Source organism: Mixophyes fleayi, chromosome 6 (assembly GCF_038048845.1).
Source record: "Mixophyes fleayi isolate aMixFle1 chromosome 6, aMixFle1.hap1, whole genome shotgun sequence".
NCBI classification, from domain to species: Eukaryota; Metazoa; Chordata; class Amphibia; order Anura; family Limnodynastidae; genus Mixophyes; species Mixophyes fleayi.
Genome location: NC_134407.1, coordinates 193,380,186 through 193,402,069, shown reverse-complemented (window position 1 = coordinate 193,402,069; position 21,884 = coordinate 193,380,186). Strand labels below are relative to the sequence as shown.

Below are 21,884 nucleotides of genomic sequence, written 5' to 3'. Positions count from 1 at the left end.
CAGCCTGGTCAGCTCCACTAACAGGTGGTGTGTTGCATTTTAAGAAGTAGAAGTTGATTAAGAATATTACCCAAGCGGGAGCCGTTGTGGAAGTCATCAGTGATTTAGCCCAAGCCGGATCCTCTGGTACCACCAGACTTCACCTCACATGTACACACAGGGCTTCCGGGTCAGACTGTCCACAAGATAATCTGACATTACATTTTGCACAAGTATGTCGTCGCACAGACAATCGACAGATCCCTTAGTTTTGGAAGTCCCTTTCTCACATATATTAATGTTGTGCCAGAAAATGTCTAATAAAATTCCACTTTTAAAAAAAAAAAAAAAAAAAAAAATTACTATCTAGTGGAGCTGGATTTAAACAGAATTTCTTTTATACTCGTATGTCACACTTTGAGACCCACTACACTGAGATTCAGCAATGATTAGTTCCCTAACCGAGAATAAATGCCTAAAACGCTGGTGGTAAAGGCATCAGAAAACAGAGCCACAGTTTGTTTGCTTATTTTACAACACATAATAAACAGGAAAGAACAGTAGGAGAACACTGCAGTCAGGGGTATTCCTACACCGCTAGTGAGCAAAATGGCCGCTTCCATGAAGGAGAGCCCACCAACACACACTGAGTAGTAATAAGTCCATCCCCTCAGCTATGCAAAACCCAATAATGGCTGCCTACATGAGGGAGACATCTCTGTTCTATATAACTGGAGGTCCAGGCACTTGCTCCATAGTATATTAAGCTACTTGCAGTTGCAGCCAGCTGCGCCTGCCTCCGATGCTTTCCCCTGCTCTCCTGTCCAAAGGTGACATTTACTCCATTGAGGAGTCATGCCACGCAGTCTTCTGCCTGATCCCCCGCTATAAGGGCACTGGCGTTGCTAGGGGCATGACGGCAAGTCATGTGGCTGAGAAGAGTGGCTGACAACTCCAGTCTCAGAGCCACAACATGTGTGAAAACACACAGCTAAGCCTCAATAGCTGTTGGAGCATCAGGGGTCGGGTAAGCCCCAAGGCTATTCACTCCTAGGGTAAAAAAAAACGAAAAAAAAAAAACCACAAAAAAACAGGCCCCTGTGATCAGTTAAAAATAAAAAATGGATCAATGCTGTAGAACAAATAAAAAAAAACGTAACTCCTGGGCACTTTAACTAAAACAGAGTTCGATCCCAGATGTGAGAAATATAATAGGGTAGGAGTGTATGCTCAAAGAGGTTAATTTTAAAGTGCCATACTCCATGACATCCATTTGACACTGCAAAAATGATACCATAACTACATATAATGAATAATTTCAATAAAAAACCCTAAAAATCATAGACAAGTGTGATTGCAGGTCTCTGCAATGTTTACCTGACATCTCACATGCGTAAAGTATTTAGCTGAAGAGAAATATTTATATTCTAAAAATGACAGTTTTCTCAAACACAAACTTTAATGATTATAACCTTAAGTACTCACCAGCTGCAGCTGATAGAGCTGGTTCAACATGGTCATATGCTGAGGATTAATTGGCGAGGTTAATAGTGCAGGGTTGAGACCAATGTTTTTTGCTGCAAACTGCAAAAGCTGTGCTTGAACCTGCAGTATGGAAAAAACCCAAAACGAACATTACAGCCATTTAGTACCATCTCAAAACAATATCACAAGGTATTTAAATCAGCCACAATACACCATTTCACTGAGTTTTAAATCCCCAGCACAAAGTTATGTGCCAGTCTGTCTGTCTGATATACAATCACTATTTGCAATCTCCTTAAGAGTATAAAATGCATATTACTTCTATCAATTTATAGGTGGAGGAGAGCAGTAACAGTTTTTGAACTTGAATGTCCTTAAAAGAAACATGTATCATGATAAAAGTATATAAGTTAAAACTTAACCTGTTAAGCTACTATTGAAGTTGTGGGTTCACAAACACACAGACTGACCTGAGGGGATAAAAACTGAGGCACTTGAGCACGAAGACTAGGCTGGGATGAGTTGAGAGGTTGCACTGACGGCTGCTGTGGCTGTTGCATGGACCTGGCTTGTGCTGCTCCGCTATTGCCAAACATACCCAGATTGCCACTCTGTATCTGTGTGTAGATGCATGCCCTTATCAATACACTGTCTAAAGAGCAATACATACCAAACAGACACATGCCCCACTGTTTACATGGCAGCACCAAACAGTGTTATGTTCATGCACATTTCTCCTTTTATCACAAATCTGGTCTCTGTCAACTTCCTGTTTTTTCACAGCAGAAATAATGGAGGAAGGGTTTGCACAGAGGGGCCTCAACTTGTGGTATGTGCAATTACCTCTTTACAATAAAGAGTATTCAATAACAACAATGCCTATTGCAGTGACAACTCTCCCAGACTGTAAATTAATGAACAGATACTTTCACTGACTAATAAAAATGAATCCAAGGCCCGTTCAGCCGTTGAATATGCTTGGGGACTACAATGTGAAGACCAGGGTGAAAGTCCAGTAAATCTGCCTTACCTGTCTAGAGGAATTCAAGTTCTGCATGTTTAGGCCCGGTGTCATGCCACCTAGGGCCTGGTTAGGGAGTGCACTGTTTGGATGGGGGAGCTTCAGGCTTGGTGAAGGCAAAAATGGTGAAGTAGTGGGCTCTTCCACTAGGCCGCCATCCTGATTGGAGAGAGAGATGGTGAGCTGGAATCAGCCCAACAGGACCAGAAGGAGAGAGGAGGTAAAAGGAAACAAGTTAAAGAAGTGGTATCAGTCACAGAGACAAGGAAATGAGGGCACCATTCTCTTACAGAGTTTAAACTACTAATTACTATACTAATATTCTACATTTAAGTGTTTCCCATAAACTTGCAGTCATATTTTACTCCTACATTACCATAGAGTATAACAGCACATGGTGATTTGTTTCACTTATGCACTGACAACTATATATTAAACATCAGAATAATGTACATTGAGCAATCTAGGTGACTGTTAGAGGAAATAAAATACACTTTATGTTTATGTAGATATTTAAAACAAAACCCACCAAAAAATCTGCTCTCAAACGTCACAAAAACGTGCGATTCCTTCTTTGGCCAAACACATCTTAATACAGACTGACTTTAAATAAATAACTGCAGACTGGGAGGTTGGGCAGAGCTGTGACACCAGGCATTTCTCATGACCTAATAGCTTTACTGACATTTAGGAAAGGAGAATCGCATGGCCTGAAGGCTCAGCTGTTCAGCAGAACATTAATCCTTTGCTTCACCCCCACAAGATAGATTCTGCAGGACAGCAGACATCTTACCACAGTGTGAAGCCAAGTATCTGCAACACAGCCAAACTCACAAACAGCACTAGCCAATAATACCCCTAGCAGATTCCTGTTGAGACACAGGGCTGAGACCTCAAATTCAACCCACTTTACATGAAATGGTCATATAGACTTTATGCTATTGCAGAGTTTACAACAGAAAACCCCCACTGGCTACAAGTCAAAATTTGGTGCATTTAATGAAACACAATTACCAGCCCAATTATATTATTGCTATAGCACACTGCAATTTTTTTCTTTAAAAATAAAATAAAAAAAAAGATAAAGAAAACAGAGAGTTGGTTTCCAAAAACCTATCTCATTAAAAAAAATATTATTTATATATATATATATATATATATATATATATACACACACACACACATAAAAGCTTCTGGAGACACTGCAATGATGCCTTTAGATATCTGTGTAGATGTCAGATTCTAGTTACATGCTGGCATGGATTTGGGTATAAGTATAACACCATGTGCTGTAGTCAGAATGCATCGCTAATTGATACTTTATGTCTGGAGCATGTCATTTTATTACAGAAAAGCAGGGGGGTGGGGAAGCAAAGAAAAAAAAAAAGCTCTTGAATATTTGGTTAAAGACAGTTATCCATCTATTACTGCACTGAAATGTTTTTTCAAGCTCTTCCTCTCAGCATTTTGATAATCTCTACCATCACATGTATAAATAAACCTATATCCAATGGTGACTCTGCTGTAAGCAGAAACTGCCCATTTAATATAGAAGATTTAAGCAGCATCGCCCAGACACATTTCGCACTCTATAACTACCTTGTCTAGGAAAGTGGGGCGGTCCATGGAAGACTCTTTGGAGATCGGTGATGGGCGGCAGCTCATGGGCTTGGCGACCATTGCGTTGTAGTCTGCCATTCCCAATCCACGCTTGTCCATTTCCACCTTCTTTTCCAGGAGAGCACCTGAAGAATAGGAAATACAAACTGCATTCGACAAAAACTCAACTGAACTTATCAAATATATTTATGAGCAAGTTTGTGTGTGAATTTCAAATGAGTTCAGATTGCTTTTTTTTTTTTTTTAATCTTTTAAGACTGAGACTTATTTTGCACCATTAAAACTAAGTCACTATTTTGGCGTTTATAGCATGTGACAACAGTGCAGGAAGCTTGAAGATATTTATGATTTCTCCTAGTTGGATACTAGGATGCCAGTTATCAATAGTCAGACTTGAGACCTGACTGTGCACATGAGAACATTTACTGAACATATTTGAAAAAATGTTATTTGCACTCATTTATAAATACTTACTCATGGCCTGGTCCAGATTCATATTGTTACTCTTCAAAGCCTCTTCAGCAGGCTCTTTCTATGGAGGAGAAACGAAACTTCAGCAGATAATAAACATCATGATACAACATTAAACAATTTCACTCAGGGTAACATATTTAATTGGAGTTTTACTCTTGTCCAAATATTATTTTCTTTTCAATGTGTACAGTAAATACTAGACACACACACACACACACACACACACACACACACACACACACACACACACACACTAAAGGTAATTTACACAAACGTGCAAAAGCTCAATGCAAACGCTGCTGTGTGATGCTATGCACCTACTTTGCACAAATGAACATGTTTTTAGCGGTAAAAATAGAGATTTACAGGCCAAGAGGTCGGCATCAGCATAGTGCAAACTGTCCATAGAGGATTGTGCAGCTTGTTGCTAAATGTGGATTAGAGACACATGTGCACCCAGTTTTAAATCAAAGTGGAAAAAATAAATTTTGTTTTGCACAATGGGATTATTTAAATGAGCTGATAGGGTGGAGGTTTTACAGGTAGGTGCAGTCTTTTCCTTCTATTTGCACTTTTGCATTTCTAGGCAGACTTTGACCAATGTAATTAAAAACATCAAGTATTTTAGAAATAAAATGTTGGAATATAGGGAGTGGTCCAAAACTGTAAACAAACTGCACTGTGTAGTAAGATTTTAAGAGTTTTCTCCATGCACGTTTTCTGGAGTATCCACAAATGCAGATACCAGTTGATTTTACAGGGGGTGACCACAAAGTGGTCTACATATGTATTAAAAAAAAAAAAAAGTTGTACAAGCCCATATATTTTGGTTTGTAAATAGGCTTTCCAGGAACTCACCGGGAAACCCATGTCAGTGAGTTGTTTAGTTAATCTGGTCATAATCCAGGCCTCATCAGACTTGTTTGTAATCTTCATGCCCTGTTTAAATAGAGATGATAAATAATGCATAAAGATTTCCTGGTCTGTAAATCATCGAAATTGAGCATATATAACAGGTATTTAAAAGGAATACATATTAGTCCTGACCATGTCCCTACCTTGGAAAGTCCTTTCTTGGGGCCATTGCCCCAACTACTGCAGGATGAGCTACTGTCTTGGGAAGCAGCATTATTCCACATATCACTTTCCTCATCCTCCCACTGGCTGAGGCCGATTTCCTCTCCTCCACTTCCCCAGCCTTCTTGCATAGATTTTGGAGCTAAAAAAATAAACAAGTGACGTCATATTTCATTGTAATGACTTGGACAAAGAAAATAAATAAAATTGGAACAGGTATATTTAGCCTCGGCAGTTCATTTATGAATACACTAAGTATATGTGTACCATTTTCAATTTCAGCGTTGGTCTGTCCATTCTCACTATGGCAACGTTTAACAGTTATAGATGTGTCAACCTTTCTTAACTTTTCTTTTTTAAATCACTAAAAACGGGCATAATACGTACAAAGGATCTATTGTTTAAAGTTGAGCGTCATAATTTTTGCGCTCTTTAGATACACTTTGTAAGAGAAATACCAGTGCCTGAACACTGTTTGGGGATGCCCTCATCTGCAAATGTTCAGACCCCACCATCACAGCTACTTGTTGAGGGAGGATTTGAAATGAATTGTGAGGTCAGCTTTTCATATCCTAAAGCGCTCAGAAAAATGACAGAGTTTGGGCAGGACATATGCTGAGGACTTCATGCAATACCACCCTCTGAAGGGGACTACAAGTCTATATCTAAATGTGTTACAATAAAGGGTAAGAGGCTCTTCTGTGAGATTTTATTGTATTTGCATAGTCACATGAGCATATGACTATGCTCCTAGTATACCCAATCACATCCCCTTGGGATACAGAGCACACTCAGTTACACTATGTGCACTTGAGAACCGGAATGCTGTTCCCAGTAATGTGGTTGCTCAAGGTGACGTGTGCTCTTTTTCAGGATGGTGCCCGAGTCTTCAGTACCTGATCGCCAGGCACTCACCTGAAGGGAATAGCTCAAGTATAAATGTAAAATATGTATGAGAAGTCAACAGAGCAGACGAAGGGTGTTACGGAGGTGCTGTTATGAAAATAAAGTAAACAGAACCAGTTTCATTTTCATTTCAGGTATGAATTTTTAAAATAAATATAATAGCAAAATGTACAAAATTATTCTTTTACTTTAACTTTTTTAAATTTCAATTGCGAATATTTTTTTTATTGACCTCATAAACCTCTCTCAATCCTAAGGATTGTCCTTGTGAAACAGAGAAACTTTGATATGCAATTAACACTGTACTCTTACTATTGTGTTACCATGATGAGCTTAGCAACTTATTTCAGAACATTAACATGATTAAAACAATTATGCAGTAAGTATTGTTAGTAATACATCCATATCTTAAAGAGGGATGAAATATTTAAAACAAGTATGCAGCTAATATAGCGTAACATTTCATAATGAGAACAAGTCTGTTTGCCTGATCATGGTTTTATTTTGGTTAGTTTCCAACTTTTTCAATGGCTGGTCAAAGGTGTCGGGCTTTATACCCACTGGCGTTAACTAAATGCGTTTTGCTTTAAAGCTAGTACAAATGGGTCAAAAAAAACTAAAAAAAAAAAATAGAACTCATTGTTTTTAATGACTGCCATACCTACTCGCTACTCACATTTTTACAAGAGTTTCTGAATGCATCTTGTTCCCTTCACATGCACTTAATGCAAACATATATATCTGGGAAGCCTCTTTCCGTAAACAAACACATAGCAAAAGGAAAATTAAAAAAAACAAACAACACCAGTAAGTATGGAACGAATGTCACGGTTATTGGTGTGTTCATATGCTGCAAAAAATCCTGGGAACACATGAAAAAACTTAAAACAAGGGTTTTAAGTAACTACTAACGTTTTTTTTTTTATTTATTTGATCTACTGGAGCTTAAGGCATAAAACAAACGTGTCAATTATTCTCATGTGCTTTTCGTGTTCTTCCCATGCTCTCCAGTGTATAGATAGAATGTGAGTTTTATTTTAAAGCTTTGAACATTTTAAAACCGGGTTGGGTACCTTTTAACGATGACTGCATCCCCGACAGTAGTATGTCCGACTTGAACATTCCAAAGATGATATGCCCGACCCAAGTATAATTGGGACTTTAATAATGACATTTTATAGCAGTGACTATGCGAGATCCCGGTATTAGTAAATGACGCCACTGGAAAACGCAACGCTACTATTACTGCTGTTAAGGAGGTAGAGAAGAAAGAGTCGGCTATACAAGGTGTTTTTTTTTTTGTTAGTTTTTTTTTTTACAAGCACTTTTACATTGTACAGCCGGCGCTTCTTTCCTACCCCCTTAACAGCAGTAATAGTAGCGTTGCGTTTTTCAGTGGCATCATTTACTAGTACCGGGATTGCATAGTTGCTGCTATAAAACGTCATTTTTTACAGTGGCAATTATACTGCGGTCGGGCATGTCAGCTTCGGAATGTTCAAGTCGGGTATACTACTGTCAGGTTGCAGTAATCGTGATAGTGAGTACCACCGTTAAAACCTTAAACATAGCATTAAGATTTTAGAATGCCATGATGGGATGCCAGACTGTCATATAATGAACTATACTGGGCTCAACATTACATACAATGAGTTCCTAGCACTGCAGAGAAGGAAGAAACTTGATTTATAGATTTCAATGTTTCTTCTAGGTCTAGGAGAACTAAACTATTTTTACAATTATTAATACAGTAAAGCAGTTTGATTCTTCCTTCTCTAAAATATGAACATGGAATACTGTGCTGGTTTTTGCAGATTCTTGGTGAAAGCGAAAAACAGGTTTTTGAAAAATTGCACATATTTTACTTGCTAAGGGCATATAGAGGCCTTAATGTGAAAAAATGGATACCAATGTTTGCTATTTGGGATTTTTGTATTTCTGTTAAATTATTTGACCTGAATCCAATGGGTGGAAACTAGAACACTGAGGTATAGAGTGCTAAGAAAGGAGTTTGGACAGTTTAAATTTAACAGAAAAAGTTCAGCCCCCCTAACCTCATTGGCTGCATGGGAACTTCAGTATTTTGCTAATTAAAGACCCAAAGGACACAATTAGGAGCAAGGATAACAGTGAAAACAAAAATGCAAAAGAACAGAAACAAAAGCAAAGAGTGTAAATGGAGGGCGTCTAAAGTCCCTTATTGAATTCACAGAAAATGATTTAACATCCTCATGGTCTTCACCACATCCAGAGAGTGAACGGAGTTGTCGTCCTTCTGGAGAATTCTGAAGCCGGAATTACAGTCCTGATAAAGATGGAACTTGGAGATCACTTGACTGAAAATAAAGCCCAGTCCAAAGAACAGCCCTCTCCTCAAGAAAGATGAGAAGCGGAGAACTACAACACAGAGCTCCAAAAATCTCCTGGCAGTTAAGATGGTCTAGGAAAAGATAGTATACCAGGAAGAAAATTTAACTCCTCCGAATCAAAGGGTTCAAAAAGAGGGTTCAGCATATAGAGATCCCTAGGAGTTACTGTGGGGGGGTGAGGGGGGGGGGATGTATGGAGGCTGCATCTGTACCTCACCCTAATAGAAGGTATGCACTTCCAGGAAGAGTGGCAAACTTCTCAGAAAGAAAGCTTGTAAGGCATAAACCAGAATCTTCGAGGAGCAGAGAAAAAAACAGGCCAACCGAAAACAAGTAGTAGGAAATCCCTTCCATCCACACCAGGAGATGCAAGTCTTCCAGACCCTGCAATAACGTCCATCAAAAAACAGATTCCCAGCCCTGAGCATGGTCTGAACCACACTGTCAGGGAAGACGAAAGATATACCCAAGATCTTCATAAACCCCCGTAAGGAGACCATTTTATCCTTTAGAAGAGCAACCTCTGCTGACAGAAGCGAAAGAGCAGTCCCAGACCATTTGATGGGAAGAAATCAGGCTAGATAACTCGTAGTTGAAGAACTGTGAGCTGTCTCCCGAACTAGAGAACCTGCCTTGAACAGCAGTTCGGCCAGGTGGAGCAATAACCTCCGTAGTCCTCAGAAGTACAGACACCACTGCCCTGTTACTGATGTAATCTTTCGCTGTTATCAACAGGCCGAAGGGCAGAGCCCAAAACTGAAATGGTGGAACAGAAAATCTGTTGTGTATAAGTTCATGTTGTCCATGGACATCCTGAATTTACCATGCTTCATATAATGGTGCTCAAGTCTCCCTTTTGACTTTGTCCATTTTAAGTTGGATGTTCAGGGAATTTAGGTTTAGAATGGGCTGAAAAGACCAGTCTGTGGGGACCTCAGGAAATCTATGAAGTATTGCTGAGATATTACACTTCTCACCCAGGCCTCTGTGATGGAATCAAACCACAAGTCCTGGAAAAGAAATAGAAGGGCACCCACCACAGGAAATCACAAGTGGCAACATGTCAGTCATGCTGACTGTTTATCTGCAGGCTAGCAGCTGGATGCTTAGCTGCCCAAGCTTGTTTCCACTGTGCTGACCTCCATGAGGAGCAAAGGTTGGTACTCTATGAAGTCTCTGGAGGTCTGACTCCTCGCCACCCCAGAAGGACAAAAAGAGCAAAACTCATGTTAGGGAGGATAAACAGGAAAAAAGTAACTCATTCCACCTGTTGCAAGGGAAATAATCTTGTACAGCTCAAGAGAGTACAAAACCTCTCCAGAGAAGGCTAAAAGACTCCAGAATCCTTTATGGTATGCCAACCAAAACCTAAGTCAGAGGGTACAGCATGCAAAGACTGTTGAGACTGAACACCTACCCAATGAAACCTGCATGGTAGCTTCTCCCAGAGCTTTGGAGGCCTGCTTATAGGCTCAACCAGAGTGAGCAAATACACAATGGGTCTGCCAGATTGCAGACAATTCACCAATAGCTCTGGCCACCTCTCCACTGCATTACAGACCCAAGTTGAAGCTAAGAGGGGTTTAAGGGAGGCCCCCTGTTGTCCTTGTAAACAGACTTAAGGGCAGTCTCAATGGAATCAGAATGGCGAGCAAGATCGGCAAGCTATGGGAACATCTACCTAAGATGGAGATTTAAATCTTCCCGCAACTACTCTAGGGAGAGGATAAAGGGACTACAACCTGTGGGAAACCTGAAACCTATGACCAAGCTCAGTAAATCTTGTATGTGAAGTGGGAACCAACAAGGGTCAAGAGTGGAAGGAAACTAAATTCTTCTTTTTCCTTTTAAAAAGCAAATTGTCAGGAATCTCTGCTTCTCACTGTACTGAGCTTTTAGTGCTTGCAGGATCTCTTGCACTAAATCCACTACTCCCTACTTCCTGAGTCCTTTTCAGGAGAGTAGGAAACCTCAGGGTCAGAGTCTTTAGCCAGCTTACACGGTCTAGTTGCGGAGGCAGATTCCATCATCCTTACAGGGAGGGTGAGAACTAAACAATTCCCCGCACCAACTTCACCAGGCCTTTTGGCAAGCTGATTCATCTGGTAATAGCAGCAGAGGAGCATGAAGACTCCTAGTTGTGTCCTACAGATAGGAAAGGATTGATTATCAAAGTCCCCAGAGTTTGCAGGAGGACGACGGGTGTCCGCTTTCCCCTGGGGAAAGACTGACAGCTGCAAAAGTTACACAATACACTCGGCCAAAACCTAACCCAGGCAGTTTCAGCTATTTCAGAGGAACCCCCTGACAGCGAATGCGGCTGCAAGACTTCCATCTCACATGTTGTGCATAAATGTTGAGCAACTGATTGGGCACTAGACAAATCGAGAATGGCACCTCAAACAGCCATGGACACACCCACCTTATCATTCATGATAAATAAGTGGAGGACGATAGAGAGGACAACTGCAATGTACAATGACAAGCTGGCTGCACACTGCAAAACAGACAAAAAGTACGGAGTACAGCAGAAAAAAACAAAAAATAGTAAAGTTGCTGCCACCTGAATAAGCCATAGAAAAAGCACCAAGCTTTAGGTGGGTTCTAAAAAAAAAAAAGACTAAAGTTCCCCGGCAGGTATAGAATGAGAGAAGCTTAGGGATTTGCTGATAAATTTAAAGTCCCCAAGCTTCTGCCTCTACACCCCAGTGTTCCAGTATCCTCCATGGATAAATGAGAAATTGAAATGGCACATCTTTTTTGCGGTCATACATATTTGGTATGTCAATTGGTAAACTGCTACAAAAGATAAGAAACAAAAGAATAAAGGTTATATACTAAGGCCACTTTATTAGGTACATCTGCACATTAGATATTTGCATTAATCAATTTAACCAGCCAATCATGTGGTAACAACTCAATGCATAAAAGCATGCAGGTATCGTCAAGAAGTTCAGTTGTTCTTCAGACCAAACACCAGAAGAAATATGATCTAAGTGACTATGACCGTGGAATGATTGTTGGTGCCAAATGGTGTAGTTTCAGTATCTCAAATTGCCGATCTCCTGAGATCTTTTACACACAACGGTCTACATGTTACAGAGAATGGTGCACCCAAAAAACATTAAGTGAGCGTCCGTTCTGTGGGTGAAGAGGCTTTGTTTATGAGATGTGTTAGAGGAGAATGACCAAACTGGTTCAAGCGAAGGCAACAGTAACTTAAATAACCATGCATTAACACAGTGGTATGTAGAAGAGCATCTCTGAACGCACAGCATGTAGAACCATGAAGTAGATGGGCTACAGCAGCAGAAACAACAACAGGTTTCACTCCTGTCAGCTGAGAACAGGAAACCAAGGCTACAGTGGGCACAGGCTCATCAAAACTAGACAGATGAGTGGGGGGGGGAAAAAACAAAGTCACCTGGTCTGTCAAATCTCGATTTCTGCTGTGACATGCAGATGGTAAGATTGGAATTTAGTATACACCGCATGAATCCATGGATCCGTCCTGGCTTGTGTCAATGGAGAAGACTGGTGGTGGAATGGTGTGGGGAATCATTTCATGATAATGAGTTCAGTGTACTCCAATGGCCTCTACAAACACTAAATCTCAATCCAATGGAGCACCATTGGGATGTAGTGGAATGCAAAATTCACATCATGAATGTGCAGCCGATGATTTTCAGAAACTGTGTGATGCTATCATGTCAACATGAACAGGAATCTCTAAGGAATGTTTTTAGTACCTTATTAAAGCCATGTCACGAAGAAGTCAGGTTGTTCTGGGGGAATAATGGGGTCCTACCCAGTACTAGGAAGATATACCTAATAAAGTGACCACTGAGTGCATGCTGTGTTCATTCATAAGAAAACACTCTGTTTAATCTGATAATCTCTATTACAAGTATAGAACACATTAATTGATATAACAGATGAGTGCACAACCTTTCTTCTATCCGATTTATGATCTCCTAGGATATAGAGAGAATATTTGATAAAGTCCCTATTTGCACACCTGGTTTGCACAGAACAGGGGCAACATTTGGAGCACTTGTCCTTCCATAGGTTCCAGGAGATTCTGCAGAGCCATCCACCCAACCTGAAGCACTACTGGAGGGCTTGCCCCATGCTGAAGTCCCATTGTCAACTGCAGCAGACGGAGATGGGGTCTCTCCCCAAGAGGTTTCAGCCTTTGAATGCACAGGAGGCATATCTCCCCAGCCTGCAAATGGTACAAAAACATCCTCAAAATGTACATTCCATCACGTGCAAAAACATGATTTGAAGTAGTAACCCCAACTTTATCGGTTGTGCAAATAGAAAAAACATTCCAGAATTAACCTGTTGATTATACTGTATACTGCACAAACAAATTGGAAGTAAGAATATAGTTTCATAAACAAGCGTGTTTAACACCAAAGTCAGCATGCACCAGTTTGAAGCAGCCAGAAGCCAGATACCGTACACCACAGGGCTTGGGAACCCAGTTTCTTCCACTGCATAACCATGCTGGAATCCACCCACCCCCACACCATCAAATTGCCTTTGACCACATAGCAAAATCACACATGTAAACTATACTTGCCTAATCTCCCCAAATGTCTGGGAGACTTCTGAATTTTGGGCAGCTCTCTAAGACTAAAGAACTTTTCATAGATAAAAAGAAGAAGAATCATGTTCACCATCTTCTAAGGAATGAGCTCCTTACACTGTACGGGTGGTTAAGGGATGGAATTCCTTGCCGCATGAGACGATGATAGCAAAGTCGAATAGTATTTAAAACAGATCGGGTGCCTTTCCTACATGAAATGGCATCTGTAGATAATAATTAGTAGGAGGACATTATGGGGCTGATTGATCGAGGGGATTATCAGATTTACATTATTGGGGTCTGGAAGGAATTCCCACCCCCTCCCAGACCATTGGGGAGCTAAACTGGCAACTGATATACAGATATTTTATTTTACCATCTTCTGGATCAAAACAATTTGAATATATGGAATACTGACCTTAATTGACCCGTGTCTGTCTAACCTAACTAGAAATACAAACACACACACAAACACAACTGTATGTATGTAGAGGCACAAACAAGATGACAGGCAGGCTTGCACACAAAATACAAGTCACTGTTCTTCATGTTAAAACTAACACTTTCAATAACCATTTCATGATATCAATTATAGGTTCTTTATGCTATGTGAAAACATGATAAGACACACATCCATGCTGATCCAATGTTTAGAATACAATTTCCATTTTATTCAGCTTTGGAAGGACACTTAATCCGACTAAGAATAAATAGGTAGCATCTTAATAAGGATCTACCTTTCTCTAATCCCTCCAGGGAACAAACAGCCGGTGTCTGTCACCATGGAGGTGACATTGATACGCTGTTCATCACGTGGCTTCAGACTTAACAGTGCAAAATTATTTTGTTTGTTAATAATGCACATGTTCCTATTCAACACCACACTGTCGCCTATAATATGAAAAGGTCAGCATGCAGCATACACCGCATGTTTCTTTAGAAGGAATAAGGTACAATGAGACAGATGCAACTAATTTGCTCCCTGTGCACAAAGAATTTCTGACAAAGTTTGTGTATATAAATATTATCCATGTTTGTATTTATTGCCACAAACTACAACAATCAAGGCAGATATACAGACTCACTTTCTACTTAATAGTAGTATGTGTATCTCTTCCTTTGATATCAGCGGATTTAAACCAGCGCTGGAGGAATTCCATAAGCTTCACAGCCAATGAATCAAAATAAGATTATGCTTAAGATTATGGTCTATGGTCTAACTTTTGATATTATTTAGTCAATGTATGCCCATTTTCATTGGTACCTTAAAATATCCTGATTTCACAAACTGGCTCCTGAATTCTACATTATTTTGTGCACCACTACTTAAATATATTGGTTTTTACCAGGGTGGCTTCATTGGGCAAAATGAATATCTAGCTTCAAAGTTATTGCTTGAAAAAGTCTGCTTTGACAGACGAAACGCGTCGCAAGGTTTTGCTGGCTCTACGGAGTAATTATACTCCTTCTCTCTGGCCTCATTTATTGTGAAGACCTTTGTTACATTGTCTCCAGAGGTGTTCTTTACAGTTACAAGCTTCTTCAAGGAACCTTCCACCCAGTCTGTGGTTGTCCGGACGGATTCACTGGTGCGCACCAATATTCAAGTTTGCTTTGGACCGCCTAGCCGCTCAGACGGCGGACTTACATTTCTATCTGGACTATCGAGGCGGGTAAGCTTGAGTCTCCTTTATTTATGGCTGGATTCATTCCATTTTGGCTACATTAAGATATGCAAGACGGATACATTCTCTATACTTGCAATTTACCGCTGCCATATGAATGCGATATAACCAATACCAAAGAGGTGCATAATTAATCACCTCCATCGCCTTATTCAGTATGTGGCAAGTTGTCATTTGAAGCTGTGTTGTGATTTGACATTACGGAGCCGTGTATACATCTTTTGTCCAACATTTTTTTTGTTCTAGGACATTTTTTGGAAACATTGGAAGTTCTGTGGAATTAAAACACTTTTTCTGGGTTTTTTTCTAAAGGGTTATTGAGCCTGTGCACTAGATCATGTGTTATATTGGTACATGTATTAAATTGTTTTAACTCTCTGTATACCTAGTAAATATCAGTTTATATCCATTACTGTTTTGGTCTTATTATCATACTGTATTTCTCTATATTAAGGACATCTTATGCGCAATCTGTTTATCTGTTTCTATATCTATTTAGAGGATTTGCACTTCCTCTGTTTGATTTGCTGCACTTGATGTCCTATCTATATTCATCTGTTTGTTTATTGCCTATTAGCGCCGGAGACCTTTTAGTATTTTGTGTATCTAGCTTCAAAGTGGCAATTTTGAGTGGCCAGGAAACGGACCAAAGGGCTCTCTCTGCCAGCTCTTACTACAGAAAATGTTTCTCAGTGCCGCAGAATTTGCACTTAATTCCGTGTCCGGTGTGACCAGTAATAGGGGCTCCAGGAGAAAGACTAAAAACCCTTCGATAACAGCACAACTTAGAGATTCACTGTGTCCCAGAACATGTGTTGAGAATGCTCTGGCAGTCAGTGTGGGAGGTGAGCGCTTTTCGGCCACTTACCGCAGCATCTTTAAAAGCTCTGGGAAGTAGGCAAGTTGATCAAGTGGGGCAGACAAAATAGCAGCTGTTCATGTGGCAATACCATTAGGGATGTCCTTGATTTCTATACGCTGTCATGCAAGTTTTACAGACTGCGCTATTTTATATTTCTGGTTTATTTTTTCAGTGATACAGACTTGCTTATTTGGTTGAGTTATATTGTGTTTACTGCAATGTATCCAGTAAAAAGGTGTGTGTTATACCCTAGAGCCAAAACATGAACAACTCTGCAGCACATGGCTGTAAACCACAAAAAAAAATATATAAAAAATTGCAAGATGGCATGTACAAGATGCGACAATAAAGTGAAAGTGTACTATTTTCTAATACAGGATTTGTTTTCTAATTTTTAGAATTAGTTTCATTTATTTTTGGTAACATAATATTAGGGGCCTTACATGCAACTCATAGTTCCTCAAAAACTCTTCTTGTGTTTGTCTTATAATTCCAAAAATAGTGTAAAACACCAGTGTGAAATGTGCACACATATGCAAACTGCCTCGATTCTGAAGTAATTCTATAGAACACTGAACCTATGATAATAATGCATTACAACAATTTGTTTTACAATATGAATGATGAATAAAGAAAGAAAAGCCTCACCTGGACCAAGAAGCGGGGACCGGTTCTGCTGGGCACTTGGCTGCTGAGGTGGCTGAGGTTCAACCAAATTTGTAATTGGGGGAGTGGATGGGTTAGTGTTGGTGTTAGCTGAAGGGATAGTTTGAACCACTGTGTTGTTCCTATCCCACAAGTTTACAGTTTTACTGTTGTAATTGATTGGGTCTCCCCAAGCTGAGGTACCATCATCAATTTCCATTTTGCGACGTATGGACGGTGGTGAAGGCTCCTCCCAACCACTGGCCTCGGAGATTATGTCCTTTTGTTTGGCTGATGGTGGTGCAGGCACTGACCCACCAGTCCACCCAGATCCAGTCTGCTTTACCGAAGCAGCTCCTCCCCAACCACTAACATTGCTGTCTTGGGGTTTGTTGCCCCAATTCTGCTGAGGAGTTTTTAAAGGTTCCCCCCAACCTGTACCCGAATTAGCCTTGGTGTTTGTGCCATTGCCCCATCCATTGGTCCCAGACCGTGAATTCTCATTCCACCCAGTTCCAGACTTGCCATCAGTGTCCCACCCAGTTCCATTTTTCTTTGCATCAGTCATATGTGCTGGAACAGGTGGCACATCAGCCCAGTCTCCGCCTCCAGATGTCCAGCTGGGATTTGATTTCTGCCCATCTCCCCAGCCTTGGGGTTTGGACTTGTGAGGTTCATTCCAAGTCAGAGACTTGTCCTCTTGATTAGCGGACCCACTCCAAGCATGACCGCTTTTGGCAGCAGCATTGACAACAGTAGAGTTTGCAGGATCTCCCCACCCCCCTGGACCATTTGGCATTTTGTTTTCTACCCAACTTGCATTTACAGAAGCAGATATAGGTTGGGAGCTGACCCATCCTGATACTGAAGAGGTATTTGTACTGTTCATGATGGACCCTTCACTCTTACCCCCTGAGTTTGAAGGCTGCGTATTTGTACAACCCCAAGCCTCTGTCCCAATGTTCTTCCGGTCAGGCCTCTGATGTTCTTCAAATTCCCATGCAATGTTTTGCTTAACTGGGACCTGTCCCCATCCTGTATTGGAGAGAACTCTTGGATCAAGGTCTTGTCTTGGCAACTGTATCTGCCCTTGATCTGCTATACCACTGTCCCCCCGCTGACACTCTCCCCCCCTTCCTTCATTTGGGTTTCCAGTACTATCACTACTTCTGTCATTAGATGGTGTACTGGATGATGCAGATTTGGCCCTAGAGTTCAATTGATCATTTCCCTGCTGTGAAGGATTCTGAATGGTAATACTAGAACTATCCCACCCCGTCGATGCTTTTCCATTGATGTCATTAATGGAATGCTGATTTGGAGCCTTACCCCATTCACCATTCATGCTGTTGGTAGCGCCACGGCTCGACTGACCCCAAGGTCCAGTATGCATATTTACAACATTACTTCTACCCCTACCCCATGCCAATACTCCCGGGCCTGTAGGTGGTCCTGAATCCCATGCACTAACCCCATTTCCATCTTTCTGCACCACACATCCTGACCCATTTTGTTTAGCACTTACAGCTGAACTAGCAGTATCGCCAGTTTCCTGATTGAAGCCAGAGTTGCAGTTTCCAGCAGCAGGGACACCAGATGTTAAACCCCAAACTGAACTGCCCGTGCTGTCCCCAACAACTTGAGAAACTGAACCATTAGCACCAGGAAGGCTTTGCAGGTGTGGTGGGATGATGCTCCCCATTCCGACAGCCATTCCCCAGTTTGGCAGTCCATTTGCCTGCATTGCATTTACGGGGTTTGGTGAAGAATTCATGGGGTTAGTGTTATTTGGTCCATCAGTGTTAAGGTTCTGAGGTTGTATGCTGAAAGACACATTCTGAGAAGTGGACGTTTGTGGTTCTGTGCTCTCTTGTGACTGCAAATTTCTCCAAGCACCTAAGGTACCTGCAGTGTTTCCATTCTGGTTGCTGATATTCTGACCTATGGGACTGACTGGACTGCAAATGTTGGAAGGATTACCTCCACTCAAAGTTCCTTCATGTCCAAGCACAGGCCAGGCAGCTGGATTGGCATTAGGGTTAAGATTAAGATTAATGCCAGTATTTGAGTTGGAAGAACCCCAGCAGTTCTGATTTCTTCCCTCTCCAATCATGGTGTCCACCTTACCATCGCCACTACTGGAGGAGCAGTGAGCAATGCCAGAGTTGGAGCCAGGAGCTGCACCCCAAACTCTTGCCAAGTTTCCATTCCCATTTGCTCCACCAGCTCCAACGGCACTCTGGTTAGAAGTGCTTTGGATGAGTGCTCCATTGTTACCATTATTGCCATTTGTTTTCTTTGTATGTCCAGTGAAGTTGCCTTGGGCACTCGTTGTAGCCATGCTACTTTTCTCTGAGCCACAGTTGGAGACAGAGTCAGTGTCTGTAGTACATTCTGAGGCAGATTCAGTCTCAGTTCCTGTAATGGAAGGCCACGCTTCCTTGTCAGTCCTGTCTATTATCACTTTATCCCAGCTATAACTGGTTTCACCTCTGAGTGTAGGCTGCGGTCCCCAATGGGAATTTTCATAATGATCTCCCAGACCACTGTGACTGAGATCTGAGAAGAAAAGGAAAATGTCAATATATTTTTTGCATAAACAGACGCACACATAACTGACATTTTTATCATACCCCTGAATGGACAATACAATGTATTGGAAAGGATTTGCTGCAATCTGATTAAAATACATTTTGCAGGCAGATGATTTATAGACGCTCACTGAAAATGCCATGACACTCCCCCATTGCAATTGGTCTTGAGCAAAGTTTGGCACCTGGCCACAATGGGGAAAAATAATATCACAGCCTACCTCAATACCAAAAAATATTCACAAATGTGGTGCCTATTGTATTTTCTCAAAGATTTCCTCCTAAAACTCCTTCTCCCACTGTCAGACCCATAGTGTTAATGGACAGGTTTTTTTAGATTTCTCCGCAACAATAGACAAGTACCATCCACTCTGCTCTTTAGACCACCAGAGGCCACAACTCCAGCCACCCCCTCCCCTCCCCCACTCAAATCGATTACCTCTTCCATTTTGCCTTCTAGTGCCCCTCCAACCCCCAAAGAAAAACCCAACAAATCCAGAGCTGATCCTTTGACTCAAGTAACAGTGGCTTTTCGTGAACACCCCCAACATTTGTAGGTGGCATGAAGGATTGATCAGGAGGGGCTTGCCCAAAGTGTGCAAACCTTTTAAAGTTGGTTGCAATCTATCTACTTAGTATACATTAAAGTAACTTTAAATAGATACTACTCTCAGCTCAGACATCTACCTCACTGCTCAACAGTCAGCCACTCTATTGTGTTTTTTTTATTTATATTTTGTTGAAGTTATACTGCTGCTTGTTTTCAACCAATAGTCTGCAGAAAATGATAAACAAGGTTTGCAAATCATATTATTAAGCAAGAGATCTGATACAAATATTGTAAAAAACGCATACGTTAAATATAAAGCAAACACATTAAACTTTTTAACTGGATGTTAAGCTTTAAAATGTACTTCTGTAGCATCAAAGCTAATAAAGGCTACGACTAAACCATTTTAGTTCCCAAAAGCAATACAGAGATGTGATTAATAAATTGAAAATTAGATACTCAATTCCACAGTATACATTGAGAATGGAAACGCAAAAGGTTGCTCACTAAACCATGTTTAAGGATTGTGGATAGTCTTACCTCAAGATTTTGACCATTCAGTAAAGTCATCTCATATATATAAAGCGTTTGAATTTTACCAAAAAATAATGAATAGGTCTAAAGTTTCCACATTAAACAGCGTACATGACAATTATAGAACGTTGTAATTGTAATTACTATCCTGCAATAGTAAGGCTAAAGATGTTCAGAGGGAAACACTGAACAATACAAATTTGATGAATAATTATAGTTTATACAAATCTTGACAAAACCCATTGTGTATGCATTCATTTTTGATCTATGGAAGTGTCGACAGCAAGGGTTTCAAGATCGCTAAATATATATGTTACAGATAACACGTAGAATCCAATTACAGTCTATACAACGTCCAAGATGCTTTTAAGCAAAACAGGCGAAATACTATGAAAAACAAGACTGTCACATGAAAATTAATTACTGCATTACCACCCAATCCTGTGGTGATATGCTCTCTATCCAGCTCTGCATTTGAAAGGGGGCTCATTCTTAACCACTAGGAATGCTACAAAGGTTAGCGGTCTCAAGTAAATGTTTCAAATAAGAAAACTTAAATAAAAAATAAAAAAGAGTATAAGGGTTAGAGTCAGGGATCCTGTTTGGATTAGAGTCTGTTCGGGTCAAGCTAGGGTAGGATCTGTGCTTTTTCTATTTTTTCTTTCAAATTAAAGGGGCTGGTTTGAGCTAGAGGATCAGATTGGGGTTGGGGGCTGCTTTAAGTCTTCCCAAACCCCAAGGGAAACCCTGACAGGGGGTTGGCAGTAATTGATTGGATATGGCACCCATAGAAATATGTACCATCATTCTGAGACAATAGCCCACTGAAGCCATTTCAGTACTATCAGAGTAGCAACACCCCACCACCCTGTTACTTGGTGCTGTCCAAGACATGAGATGGGCCCTCTGTATGTAACAAATCCACTCTCTCTTGTCAAATACAATTTAAAAATAATCTTAACAATAAACTAGGGAGGCTGTCAGATAAAGTGTGGTCTACAATAGAGTCTCAAAATGTATATATACACACGCGCACACGTACTATTTCATATAACTCTGGACTATGTGACTTTAATGCATGGGGCTTGTATAAAATGTCCATCCCTCACCTCGAGTTTATGGTCACTATAAAAGCAATAATGGTCTTTCACACAGAAAAAGGAGAACACAAAATAAACTGCCAGTTAAACACAGACACTCAAATCAAATACATTATGGTAGATATTTTGTGTGATTTAAGTATAAAACTCACACATACATCAACATTATACAGAAATAAACACATACACCGTCATTATGCAAAAGAGAACGGCAAGCCTGTGTATAATGCTGAGCGTAAGCTAATATGAAGGAGAGTGACTAATTAAGAAAACAATTTGTGTCAGACACTCACTGCAACCACTCTGAATGTCATTACATAAACATAGCTTTCCAAGTAAAACATATAAATCTCTGTTTGTGAGGTTTTAGAGCTAGATAAATGCAGAAACAC

General features: G+C 40.6%; 1 protein-coding gene across 5 annotated transcripts in view; it reads right to left on the bottom strand.

Annotated features, from left to right (window-relative positions):
* The window catches only part of TNRC6C (trinucleotide repeat containing adaptor 6C), a 240,152-nt gene that overhangs the window by 26,005 nt on the left and 192,263 nt on the right, over window positions 1-21,884 (bottom strand). For 3 of the 5 annotated variants that reach the window (XM_075177738.1, XM_075177740.1, XM_075177742.1), the window contains 9 exons: window positions 16,721-19,276; window positions 12,950-13,156; window positions 5,638-5,798; window positions 5,438-5,518; window positions 4,580-4,637; window positions 4,085-4,230; window positions 2,495-2,668; window positions 1,935-2,081; window positions 1,465-1,584 (listed from right to left, as the gene is read on the bottom strand). In XM_075177738.1, the coding sequence (XP_075033839.1) occupies window positions 1,465-1,584; window positions 1,935-2,081; window positions 2,495-2,668; window positions 4,085-4,230; window positions 4,580-4,637; window positions 5,438-5,518; window positions 5,638-5,798; window positions 12,950-13,156; window positions 16,721-19,276 (3,650 nt within the window). The remainder of the gene's footprint in view (window positions 1-1,464; window positions 1,585-1,934; window positions 2,082-2,494; window positions 2,669-4,084; window positions 4,231-4,579; window positions 4,638-5,437; window positions 5,519-5,637; window positions 5,799-12,949; window positions 13,157-16,720; window positions 19,277-21,884) is intronic. The other 2 variants (XM_075177739.1, XM_075177741.1) reach the window with 2 other exon arrangements.